General features: G+C 35.9%; 1 protein-coding gene across 5 annotated transcripts in view; it reads left to right on the forward strand.

Annotated features, from left to right (window-relative positions):
* ATP8B4 (ATPase phospholipid transporting 8B4 (putative)) overlaps positions 1-13,963 on the forward strand; it is a 256,970-nt gene that overhangs the window by 164,262 nt on the left and 78,745 nt on the right. For all 5 annotated transcript variants that reach the window (XM_081226816.1, XM_081226817.1, XM_081226819.1 and 2 more), the window contains 3 exons: positions 4,372-4,580; positions 7,336-7,379; positions 12,016-12,181. In XM_081226816.1, the coding sequence (XP_081082942.1) occupies positions 4,372-4,580; positions 7,336-7,379; positions 12,016-12,181 (419 nt within the window). The remainder of the gene's footprint in view (positions 1-4,371; positions 4,581-7,335; positions 7,380-12,015; positions 12,182-13,963) is intronic.

Raw genomic sequence — 13,963 nt, forward strand, 5'->3', positions numbered from 1 at the left:
TAAAATATGTACTCTAAAATGAGCAGATTGAGATAATTGATTTCTGAGTTCCTTTCTGCTCCAAATAATATCACCTTACCTCTAGATAGTATTTCATATTTTACATAAAGTGCTTTTACATGCATTATCTCACTTATGTCTCCCCAAAATCTTTTGAAGTAGTTATTGCTGAACTTCTTTTATAAATGAGATGATTTTTTCAGGATTGTGGAGCTGGTTAGGGACAGAGCCAAGATCCAAACCCAAGTCTTCTAACACTTGGCACATTGTCTGTGTCTGAGCTGTGCATGATTTATTAATCAGCCAAGACATCAAGCAAAAAAAAAAGAAGCTAGAATTTTCTACCTGTTGGTAAGCCATGGTATTGATGAAGATAAACGTGAACATTTTTGCTCACCAAATAAGAACAGTGATTCTGAGTTCAGCTTGAGGGAAAAAAGCATTCCAGGGAATTTCAGGTTGCTAAGACAGAGATCTGGAAAAAGAAATCACAGGTATTTCTGATTGGAGGGATGAAGGCCTTCTACAAAAGCTTCCATTACGCCTTTGAATAGGTACAAGGAATAAATTAGTGCCATGTCAGTTGAGGATAAAAGTGTAGAATTTACTTTGAATGCTTAACAATTCCATGTGAGCATAGGACATTGATTTTGGTAGGGTATTTCTATGCTGTCAATTTATCTGTAGTGTTAAAACATACCCAGCTACAGTTTTTTAATACATCATCTTAAGAAGTGCAGCTGTTGTACTCCCAAGGAATTAGCTTTTTAGTGTTTTTTCCAAAACAAAAGAAACTCGTTTCTATGTTGCTTATTTTGCCTCAGAATGGGCGGAATCATAAGCCCTGTTCTTTGACCGTCCAGGCAGAAAACACTAAGCAGCTTGATTATACTGACTCTGAGCATTTGTCTCCTTTTCTCTGCTATTATAAAACAAAGAGCTGAATGTTCCATTGTGACTCTCCTAAATGCTCTTTTCCCAAACAAAAAGGATACTCTTCCTCTCTACAGACTTTTTTTAAAAATTTATTTATTTTATTTATTTTTGGCTGGGTTGGGTCTTTGTTGCTGCACGCAGGCTTTCTCTAGTTGTGGAGAGCAGGGGCTACTCTTCGTTGTGGTACACGGGCTTCTCATTGCTGTGGCTTCTCTTGTTGCAGAGCACAGGCCCTAGGCACGCAGCCTTCAGTAGTTGCAGCCCGTGGTCTCAGTAGTTGTGGTTCACAGGCTCTAGAGCACAGGCTCAGTAGTTGTGGCGCACAGGCTTAGTTGCTCCATGGCATGTGGGATCTTCCCAGACCAGGGCTCGAACCCGGGTCCCCTGCATTGGCAGGCGGATTCTTAACCGCTGTGCCACCAGGGAAGCCCTCTACAGACTATTTTAAGGTCTAAGAATTCAAATTAATTTAGAGTACTTCCACTGACTTGAACTGTAACACAAAATGATCAAATTCTGTTCTCCATTAATTTTGCTTAGATTTTTAGGGAGATACTTTACTTTTAGATAAATGAAAGCTTCAAATGATTGATCAGTTACCTGCATAATGCCATTTTTATGGCATTCTTAAGGTCAGGTCTTCATTCACTTTACCAAATGCCTGAATTCTAGTCTTGGTTCTGTGGTTAATTATTTGTGTGACCTTGGGTTAGTCACTTAACCTCTCTATGTCTTAATGCTCTACTTGGTGAAATTAGGGAATAGAGGGTCAGATTTCTCATTCAACACTAACTGACTGCCTATGACAGGTAAGGCACTCTGCCTGGTCCATGGTAAGTGCTAATGCTTTCTGAGTGAATGGAATTGGAAGAACAAAGCTGAATTAGAACAGCCAGCAAGGAACTTACAAGGAAGTGGGGTGGGAATGATATGAAGAATAAATCATGATAAGATAAGGTATAAATAAATACATGCAGAATATGACATTCATTTTTTTTTTCTTTTTGCGGTAGGCGGGCCTCTCACTGTTGTGGCCTCTCCCTTTGCGGAGCACAGGCTCGGATGCGCAGGCTCAGCGGCCGTGGCTCACGGGCCCAGTCGCTCCGCGGCATGTGGGATCTTCCCAGACCAGGGCACGAACCCGTGTCCCCTGCATCGGCAGGTGGACTCTCAACCACTGCGCCACCAGGGAAGCCCTGACATTCATTTTTATATCTTATGATTCTACAGAATCATAGTGTGATTTTTTAGAAAAAAAGTGTTACCATTTAAATAGTTAGAAATTGCTGGGGAGGGAAATATAGATGTGTCATGTACTTATAGAACTAGAGCATAGGATTTAGTGCCCAGAAAGGACTTGGGTGTCATCTTTTGCCTTTAAGGAGACAAATGTTCAGAGTTAGCATAATCAGGCTGCTGTCAACTTTCTCAATTTACAGATGAGAAAACCAAAGCTTAATTCTCATTAACATCAGAAATAAGCTATGAGTCCCTGCTTTATTATTAGTATTTTATACTGTTCTGGATCTTCTTGTTAATGTACTAACGCATGCAACTAAAATATTTATGAACAAAATGAGACATGAAACTGAAAAAAATCTCTTAGAAAGAAGAGCAGAGACAATGTGATTATAAACCTAGAAAATCCAAAAGAATAACTGTAAAACTCTTAGTAAGATAATTCAGTGCAATGTTGTATTTTGTAACATAATCACTTTTTTTAATATTAAGAAAAGCTTTTAGTATTAAAAACACTTTCCTTTAAGCCAAAAGCAACTAAAAAATTTTCCCATCAATAAAAAGATACAATGTCCAGGAACAAATCTATCAAGCTATGGTGTGGACCTATGTGAAAAACAAAGCGAAACAAAACAAAACTAAACACTTTACCAATAGAAGTACTTTTTCAAATTTGAACTCCTGGGGAGATTTATCCTTTTTCTTGAAGTTGTGTTTAAATGTTATAAAATATCCATTCTTTTCAAATAATTAAGAGGTTAATGTAACTTTAATAAAAATTCCAAATAAGTTGTATGAGAAAGTTGATACGTTGATTCTATCAAGAGGAATAGAGTGATTACAGCTAAGAATTTTTGAAAAAGAAGAGAATAAAGATGTTCTTAGCTCTTTCCAGGTATGCCAAATTTTATAAAGCTACAATAATGAAAACAAGAGGTACATTAATTAACACATTAAGGAACAAAATTGAAATGCCTAAAACAGATTCTACAGAAGAAATAATTTATATGTGACATGGAAGCATCTCAACACAGTAGGGGAAAGGATTCAATGTTCAAATGGTGATGAATAAACTTTGTAAAAATTGAAATTAGCTTCTCTATGCACATCCTTCAGAAAATTCTAATTGCAATAAATAATTAAATGTGGGGAAAATACCGACAAAGAACTAGAAGAAAAGTATAGATATCTGTATATATATAATCTTGCCATAGAGAAGGCCTAAGCAAAGCTCCCTGAAAAGAAACTATAAACAGAAACTATAAACTATTGATAAATTTGATTGATTAAAGAGAGAAAAGTTCTTTGTGTCAAAAATAGTGGAAACAAAATTAAAAGATGAATGATAAACTGGGTAACATATTGGCATAATGTATATAGATACATGTGCCATATATATATATCTACAATTTTTACAAATCAATAAGAAATACACTAATACCTGAATAGGAAAGATGAAATAGGCAGGAAATGCAATTAGATAATTCTGAGAAGAAATATAACTGGCCAATAAAATTTGAAAAAAAAATTCAACTCACTGATAAGAAAAGAAATGCAGTCAACAGTAATGAGATGCCTTTTGACTTGGCATAGACTAAAAGATATTTCAACAATCTAGTGGTAGAAACTTACATTGTTGTAACTTTTTTGGAAGATGATTTGGCCTTGTGTACAAAGACTGAAAATGATTATACCCTTGGCTTCAGAAATTCCACTTCTAGAGCTGGAAAATCATAAATCACCACTAGATCATGAGACAATGCTCTTTTCAATGGGCAAAGTAATATGACAACACAACCTGTTTTTACTCAATAGCTATTATGGTTTGCTTAGTGCTTCATGGAGATACTCCTTTCTACCTCTTTTGGCAAAGTGAAGCCACATCAAACAACTAAAATGCTATACAAGAAATCTCTACTGGGCCTGTTTAATGTAAGTAGAGAAGCATGGAACATTCCCTAAGGCTTTATGCAAATCCAGCTCATTGTTTCAAGGTGCTACAAGGAAATGACTTAGAACATTTTATGAACAGACTCTGCTGAGATGCCTCTGAAGGTCATTAAGACCTGGAGACAGAGCATCCACATTTTCTTCTAAACTCTGAAGACTTTGGCAGACTTCTTGCTTTGGCAGAGCTTTGTATCTTCTGAAATTGATGGAGTATTTCTCTTTTTTTTTCCATTTTAATGATGAAAGTGTGGAAGTAATTCGTCTGGGACACAGTTATTTTATAAACTGGGATCGGAAGATGTATTACTCTGGGAAGGCAACACCTGCTCAAGCTCGGACGACCACGCTCAATGAGGAACTAGGCCAGATTGAATATGTTTTCTCTGACAAAACGGGTACCCTCACTGAAAACATCATGACTTTTAAAAAATGTTCCATTAATGGGAGAATCTACGGTAAGGGAAACAGTTCCTTTTTCCTGATATTGTTAACAGTCCTTAAAAAAAATAAGCAACACTGTTTTATTTTTTAATTAAAAAATCTCTGTTTTTCTGATGAATATGGGCACCACCAGCATCTAATAACGTAGTGCTTGGCATATAATGAACACTTGCTAAATATTTGTTGGATGAATGTTGAATAATTCAGATGATACTTTGAATCTGTTACCATTCATGGGTAGAGATGGGGGTTAGACGTGATACTGTCTAAGGTTCCTTTCAGTGCACCAACTGTGTGATCTGTTCGGTGGTGCTTGATAGACCCATATCCCAGGGAGGACAAGTTCTTCATAGCCTGATTTATCTCAGTAAAAGCAGTATTTTATACTTGCTTCCTAACAGCTCTGGAATTGATGTTAGTGTCTGTATTCATAAGAATTTACAATTCATTCCTGAGAATTCACACTGTATAGGGCTACTCTGAGTGGTCAAACTGTTTCATCAATATCCAGTTCCTATTTGTATGCTTCTTTTAGGATACGTGCTCTGTTTTGGATTTTCAGGCATTCTAGTAATATGTGACCCTTGTCACCCCGACTTTGGCTAGTTAGCAGACAGTTCCTTCTGTTGAGAGCACGGAAGCTTCCCGGAAGGGTCCTGTTGGGTTCCTCTGGACTCCCAACCTCACTTCACTGGACTCTGAGTGTACAGTTTTTCAATACAGAAATCTCAGGAAATAAAGGAAATCTGAGAAAGAGAGGGAAAACTTTCCTTTGTCTCCTGATGGGAAACTTCACACATTGCCAAATATTTTAAAGTAAAATTTGACCCTGAACAAAACTAAGAAATACAAGAAGTTGATTTTCATACTCTCCTACCTTTTGACTTCCCTCTGCTATCCCACCCCCATAACCCATGGTTGCCATGGTTTCCTCACCTCTCTTCTGCCCTGCCCCTGTCCTGCACCACCCTTCTCTGGTAGTGGACCAGATGATTTTCAAGCTGGACTTCCACAAACCCTCAGTTACATTGTGCATTTCTGATATCACTCTCATTAAGATGATGAATAAAATAGAACCTTTTCTTAAAATTTATTCTTTTGATATTATTTTCAGAGGCTTTCAAAATATACAACCCAAAGAGCAGTTTAAATGAGAAAATTTCTGTTAGAGTATTGGAGATATTTTGAATTTTGTAGACCTTTTGGATTCTTTTGCCATGGCACTTGTTGATAATATAATAATTATAATAATATCCCTTCTAGGAAATGACCCTAAAGAAATTATCAGACATGTGGACCAAGATTTATTTGTAGATATGTTTGTCACAGGGTGATTTTTAGAGAAGTCCCTTGCTTTTCACAAAGTATATATCCCAAGATCTTTGCAAATCTCCAAATTTACAAATCCCATGATAGCTTGTAATTTCCCTCATAAAAGGCAGGAAAGTAACTGAAAGATTTAAGTAACCCCTTTAGACCCTTAAATTTATATAGCCATTCTAATTTATAATACATTTACTATTACTAAAGCACTCACAGAATGTTCCAGAATCACTTTTCCCCCCCCCATACAGTTGGCCTTGTTTATATCATAGATCCAGGCCTTGGGAAAATTTGATATTCTACTCTGATTTATCTAAAGCTTCTATTTTCTTTCTCAGAACTATTATTTTCTTAGACTTCTTCCATTTTTCTTCACTTTCATCACCAGCCTCGTGAAGAGGCTTTCTTTGGGAGGACCATTTTACACAAAGACAGTTTTATTTTGCTTTTAACATTTATCAGAGTTATAGCCTAAAGAGCAATGACTGGCATATAACCGTGGTGAGTTTGGGATTTAAATTCCAGGTGCTGGGCTAGGTTCACTTTCTAGCTCAGGGACTCTTCCCACACAGCAGCCTCACAGTATCCTAGATTTAGACCTGAGCCCCAGAAAAACAACCAGTAACTCTTTATCAAGTGGTTTTTAGGTCACAGTATTGTGTAGTGAAAAGAGAGAGATTTGAATTTAAAAACCTACTATGCTGACTTTTTAGTTTTAGTTGAATCATGTCACTTTGAATTCTGTTCTTCAGTCCTGTCCTCTATAAAACAGGAATGAAAATCTGTTTTTTTGTTTGTTTTGTTTCATTTTTCTTTACAGGTTTTCGTTCCTGTTTTTACAACGCCTATATTTTCCAATATATTTGTAATAAGCACATATCGGCTTTATACTAAGAATAGTTATTTTTAAATGTTTGGCACATAGGTGGCTATGTTTTCTGACTGCAGAAGGCTCTGACATGGTTTCATGTTTACTTGCTAATTTTACCTTGCCATTATAGATATTAAAGATGGATCTGGCCCAAACCAAGATAGACAAAGATGTACTCACCAAGCTCTAGCATTGATGAGAATTGGTCTGTCTTGGATATCATTTTGGATTCCCCAACAGTGGGTATAAAGTGAAAAACAAAATTTGTCTCTTGCAAACATCATAGATAATGTAACAACAGAATGATAAAACTTACAGATAAACATGATTGCGATCTTATTTTGTTTTAATGTGTACTGCATTTTAGTTCTATCTTGGGCAAACATGAGTATCTTTCTGTGTTAATCACTGTATCTACCGTTACAGTTTGAAAACACTCCTTAAAATGTCTAGGTTTGAACTCATAATGTCATCTAGTAGTAGTGCTTTAATAAACAAGTATATTTCTTAAAACTAAATGACTAAATCTAGTTTCAATTTCATTTATTTTTAATTCTCAATTTTTGTTTTTTCAGGCGAAGTACATGATGTCCTGGGTCAGAAGACAGACATGACAAAGGTGTGGAAGTGATAAAAATTCATTCTTACTTTTAATTTCAAATTGTATATGCTTTTTAAAAATGATGAGTTCCTAGACGCCTGATTTCCACTATGACCAGATGAGATACCTAATATGTAACATTAAAAAAATAGATTCATATGGTTCAAAATTCCTTCTCGTCCAGGTTTCCCAACCACAGAGTTCCCTGTTTTTTTTTCTCTTTTAGAGATATTTATTACATACAAGCAAACATATTTCTCCATTTTTTACATAGTTGGTAGTGAAGTATACATACTGTTCTTAACTTTCTTCCTCAACAATGATCAAGATCTTTCTATATCAGTGGAAAAAAAGTGCTCCCTTATTCTCTTTACGGTGAATAATAGTCTGTTATACCAATGTTCCTTAATTTATGTAAGGAGACAGGAATGGACATTCAGAATATTTTCAATATTGTGCTTGTAAAGAAAATGCAGCAAAAATAACAGTGTATACATTATATCACATGGATCCTATATTCTCTAACAAGTTCCATTTCTAGAAATGGAACTGCTCAATCAAAATATATGCATTTAGGGCTTCCCTGGTGGTGCTGTGGTTGAGTGTCCGCCTGCCGATGCAGGGGACATGGGTTCGTGCCCCAGTCCGGGAAGATCCCACATGCCACAGAGCAGCTAGGCCCGTGAGCCATGGCCACTGAGCCTGCACGTCCAGAGCCTGTGCTCCGCAACGGGAGAGGCCATAACAGTAAGAGGCCCGCATACCGCAAAAAAAAAAAAAGTGCATTTATAATTTGATAAATATTGCCAAATTGTCCTCTTTAGAATTTATATCAATTTACCCTGTCACAAGCAATGTACAAGAGTGCCTGCTTTCTCCTACTTTCACCAACACAATGTTTTATCAGTGTTTGATTTTTGACAAGAGTATGTAAAAAGTCACTTTGCTGTGCAGCGGAAATTAACCGCAACATTGTAAATCAACTATACTTCAGTAAAATAATAAAAAATTTGTTCTTTCCTGTTTTAAAAAATATTTATTTATGGCTGCATTGGGTCTTAGTTGCAGCACGCAGGATCTTTTGTTGTGTCGCGCAGGCTTCTCTCTAGTTGTGGCACGTGGGCTCTCTAGTTGCTCCAGAGCACACGGGCTCAGTAGTTGCAGTGCATGGGCTCTCTAGTTGCAGAGTGCAGGCTTAGTTGCCCCACAACATGTGGGATCTTAGTTCTCCGACCAGGGATCGAAGCCACGTCCCCTGCATTGGAAGGTGGATTCTCAACCACTGGACCACCAGGGAAGTCCCTCTTTCCTTTTTTTATACAAGTATTTGTGGTTATTAATTTCCCTCTGAACACTACTTTAGTTTTAATTACATGGATTTTGGCCTGTAGTGTATTAAAGTATCTTTATTTTTGTTATGTCAATTTGAATATCCACATTGAACCATGAGTTTTTAAGGAAGAACTTTAAAATTTCGAAGCGGTTGGGACTCCCCCCCCCAACCTTTATTGTACTTTTAATAAAAGAATAGATTTGTATATACACTAATACGTGTAAAATGGATAACTAATAAGAACCTGCTGTATAAAAAAATAAATAAAATTCAAAAAACAAACAAAAAATCCATCACTACTGAAATTACAAGTTATTTTTTCTTGTGATGAGAGTTTTGAAATTCTATTCCCTTAGCAACTTTTAAATATAAAATAAAGTATTATTAACTATAAAAACAGGGGCTTCCCTGGTGGCGCAGTGGTTGGGAGTCTGCCTACCGATGCAGGGGACACGGGTTCGTGTCCTGGTCTGGGAAGATCCCACATGCTGCGGAGCGGCTGGGCCCGTGAGCCATGGCCGCTGAGCCTGCGCATCCGGAGCCTGTGCTCCACAACGGGAGAGGTCACAGCAGTGAGAGGCCCGCGTACCACAAAACAAACAAACAAACAAAACAAAATGAAACAAGAAGAATAGATTTGTATTATTTCTACTTTTTTGGAATTTATTTGGGTTTTCTTTGTGGCATAATATGATCAATTATTGTCTGTGTTCCAGGGTCCTTAAAAAGAAAGCTTATGTATATTCTGTTTTCAAGGTATAAAATTAGCTGTATGTCATTTTAGTTCTACCTTATTAATTATATTATTTAGGTCTTCTGTTTCATTATTTATCTTTTATCTATATTATCTGTTTGGATTAAAGAGGTTAACTAAAGTGTTCTGATAATTTCTCTCTCTCTCTAGCTCCTATATATCCTGAAGTCTTCATTTTATGAGTATTGATGCTATCTTGAGGTGCATTGATGTTCACAGTGGTTATATTTTTATTATGAATGTGCTCTTCTTTGACTCATTTAATTCTCCTTGGCCTGGATTCAGCCTTATTTAATATCAAGGTCATGTCTCCTGGTTTCTTTTGATTTGCATTTGCCCACCTCTTATTTTCAATATTCCTAAATAACTTTGTTTTAGCTGTGGCTCATGTATAGCAGAGGGTTGGATTTTGCTTTGCATCCAATTTTTTAATAAGTGAGTTTGGGCCATCTACATTGGCTCTGTTAAATATTTTAGGTTACACTTTGTGTCTTTATAATTTTTAATAATTCTCTGTATGGACTCTGCTCTGTGTGTGTGCTTCTCTTGTAATATTTAGGAAAGTATTTTATTGTTTCTCTACTGTATACTTTCAAGAGTTTATACAATACTCAATTCTTTTTTCATAAGCAGTGTCTATCAATTTCCTAATATGAAAAATGGTAAAATTATTATATTTGTCCTTCTTTCCCTCATATTTTCCTACTACTTGTATTAATGATGCTTCTTAATCTTAAATATACATAGATTTCTCTTAGTTGGTTTGAGTTTTTAAATGATATCTTCTGACCTTCAGATACTAAAATGAGGAAATCAGGATCTTCTAATTTTTATCAGTCTTTTCTACATAGTCAGTGTATATAATATATACATTTTGTTTTGCCATCCTAATCTATTTCTTTTATATTTAGTTCTTCACTTAGAGAGATTTGGTGCTTACCACTAACTGCTCCCTTTCCCACTGTTTTTCCAGTTATCTCTTATTTGGCTGAAGTATCCTCTAGTTTCAAGACGGGTTCATGAAAAATATCTGTTCAGAACTATCTGTTGACTTTATATTTGAATGACAGTTTGACAGGCTGTAATCTCTTTAAGTCATAGTTTCTTCCCTGGGCGGGGTTTAGGGAAGTCTAAAGCCAGTGTGTATTTTACTACTTACTAGTGAGTTGATCATTTTTTCCCCCTTATGTGTGGTTGTTTTCAAACTTTATTACATGAACAAAACAATCTGTGATTAAATAAGTCTCTATGATTCTGGGATAAACACAACTAATGGAGTATCTTCTATACTGGTATGTCTTCTCATATACTTGGATATATAAGTATTATATTTAAAATATTATTCTGTGATCTCCAAGACAGAGTGTATATTAAAAGTATTTTCCCATTAACTGCCCTTGCAAAGACATGATCACAGGTCTAGTGCTTTGAATAATAAACATTTAAAAGTTAGAAGTACGTTTTGTGCTTTTCAGAAGTCAGTGAATTAACAGAGATCTTATTTAGTATTGGATTATCTACTATTTTGTTCTGTTCTTTATTGAACCCTATTTCTTTCATCTTGTTTTTTTTTTCAGTCAACAAATTTTTAAGTGGACAGTAAACTATTATTAACAATGAGCACAATGTTGTACTGCAGGTCCCAGAATTTTTTCACCTTGCATGTCTGAAACTCTGTAATTCTCATTGAACTGCAATGCCCCACTTCTCCATTCTTCTAGTCCCTGGAAACTACCATTCTACACTCAGTTTCTGTGAATTCTACTACTTTAGATACCTCATATAAATGGAATCATGCAATATTTGTTCTTTTGTGAGCGGTTTATTTCACTTAGCATAATGCCCTCGAAGTTCATTCATGTCATAGCATAAAGACAGGATTTCTTTTTTAATGGCTGAATAATATTCCGTTGTATATATATAACCACATATTCCTTATTTATCTGTTGATGGACATTTATGTTGTTTCTACCTCTTGGCTATTGTGAATAATGCTGCAATGAACACGTGAGTACAAATATCTCAAGATCCTGATTTTAATTCTGTCATTATATTATGCAGTAACTCTAGTGAGATCAGAGAAAGTACTCTGTAATCAAACACATTAATATTTTTATAACAGAAAATCTTAATTCACACTAAGTAGACTTTTAAAAGTCTATAATTAGGCACATACCATTCCAGGTCAGATATTGCTGCCAAAATGAGTTCAAGTCAGGTCAGGTTTTGCCATCAAGTACGTTTTGAAAAAACTTTCAGTTTTCAGGGCTTCTTTGTATTTTGGAGTTGAAGTAAACATTTGAGAATCTGTACATCCATTGGATATTTTTCTTTCCCATATGCTTTTGGAAGGTTTACTGCTCTGGTGATGAAGGTTTACATAGCTCTGAAATGAGAAGATAATATTTAACGGTAATGAGGAAACAGAAAGCCATTTTAGTGCCAGGCTTTTGAGGCTGAAAAATCATACAAGCACTAAAAATACTTAGAGGAAGTGTTTTTGAATTTTAAAAGATTGTTGTTGGAATGAAGTCTACAGTTTCGTTGTTGTTGTTGTTCTCCTACAGAAAAAAGAGGCTGTGGGTTTCTCAGTCAACCCCCAAGCAGGCAGAACATTTCAATTTTTTGACCACCATCTGATGGAATCCATTAAAATGGGTGATCCCAAAGTGCATGAATTCCTTAGGTTACTTGCACTCTGCCACACCGTAATGTCAGAGGAAAATAGTGCAGGTAAGTGCAAAGTGTGTCTGAGTAGTGAGCCTTGTTTTTTAAATCAGTATTGATATTTTTATTAAAAATGTTTGGAATTGGAAGGATTTTCTAATTCAGAATATAGCATTGCAGGAGGGGTTTACCTATCACTTAAAGGAAAAGAAAAAGAAAAGAAATAGGAACAACAAAAAGATGAGGGCCTAGATATGCCAGTTAAAGGGGATGAAATATTTTTTATGATTGAACACCATATTTGACTGTGAGCTTGCTGGTAGGCAGGACAATCAGAGAAACACTCTTGAGCCACTTAGCTTTCGCTATTAACATGCATATCTAATAGATGCGGATAACCATCAGGTATATGCTTAGAATGAATTTTCCCAGTAATGGGACAGATTTACACTGATAGAATACTTGTGTTTAGTCCCCATTATGAGCAAGTTCCACACTACCAGGGTGGTTGTTCAGAGCTCAGAGTTCACAGAAGAGAACAAAATCACCTGGGCCGCTTTAATATTGAAGCAATGAGGCAGGTAGACAGTGGACGGTGAATTGGCTTCTCGCTCCATTTGGGCCCAGTCTACTCCATGTACAAGTTTTATTTCTTTCTACTATCACCTGTTGGGTGAAAATTACCACTCAAGTAATTTCAACTCAAAAGTGAAATATATATAGTCTGCAGACTATATATATGTATATGTGTGATATATATATGTATGTGTGTATATGCATATGTACATTTGAATATATGTTTTCTTTCTCTCTATATATTTTTTTCTTCTTTTTTTCTTTGTTGGGACTACATTCAAGCCATAGTTTTGTCCTTGATGATGCTGGACTAACTCATTCCTCTGATTTTAATTGCTGTGAGGATTCACATAATTATATTTATAACTTAAACTAATATTTATAATACTAATGTATCTGAGGATAGCACAATGCCTTCAAATAAATTTCTTTTATCTCTGACTTTGAGTTTATTTCATTTTTAAAGCTCTATTTTATTTTAATAGCTATCTTTTAATTTCAACATCATGATATTTTCTTAGATCTCTTTGAGGATATTAATTATTCTTAATTTGAAATCTTCTTTTGTTTCCTCTATTATGTTTCATTTTACGGAATGTTGTTTTTTGAGTTCTGTGTCTAACTTTCATGTTGTTCTCAAACGTTTGATGGTTTGTGGTTGCCTGTTCCTACTTGTGTTTGAGAATCCCTGTTTGCCTCGTGGTGAATGTAGGTTCTGATTACAGTGGCCTGTCTCCCAAGATTGTGGGGGAAAGGCACAATACATAGATCGTCCTCTGGGTATGGGGTTCCCCTCTCCTGGAATTCATATGATACCTCGGTTTAGCTATCTTACTTTTTCAGATCTAGTGCTAGGAGTCTGTGCCAGAACCCTAATGTGAGACAAAGTTATACTTAAGGTCTGGGCTGGAAGAACATATCAGAGTCATGGAGTTCCTTTCTGTCATTAATTTATTTCTCTTATCCTTGTGGAATTCTAAAGCTACTTCTGGCTGTTTTCAGCTTTGGTCTACAGCCCCAGCATTCAAATCTTAAAAGTTTCCTTAGGTGGATTGTGTACTTTGTGTAGAAGAACATTTTCAAGGTTTCATCCTGGGGCAAATGTCACTGCAGCCTGCTGTTCGGAGTAAGCTGGCAGGAGGAAGAGCCCAAATGGTCTGGGAGAGCTGAATGGAATTCTTCAAATAATTTTATTCATGGTGCTTCCAAGACCACTTCTGCTTTTCTCATTTGTTGACTCTGATTTGGAGACTCTTCGGGGGTTGCTCTGAC

Source organism: Mesoplodon bidens, assembly GCF_964165515.1.
Source record: "Mesoplodon bidens genome assembly, chromosome: 3".
In the NCBI taxonomy this organism is placed as follows: Eukaryota; Metazoa; Chordata; class Mammalia; order Artiodactyla; family Ziphiidae; genus Mesoplodon; species Mesoplodon bidens.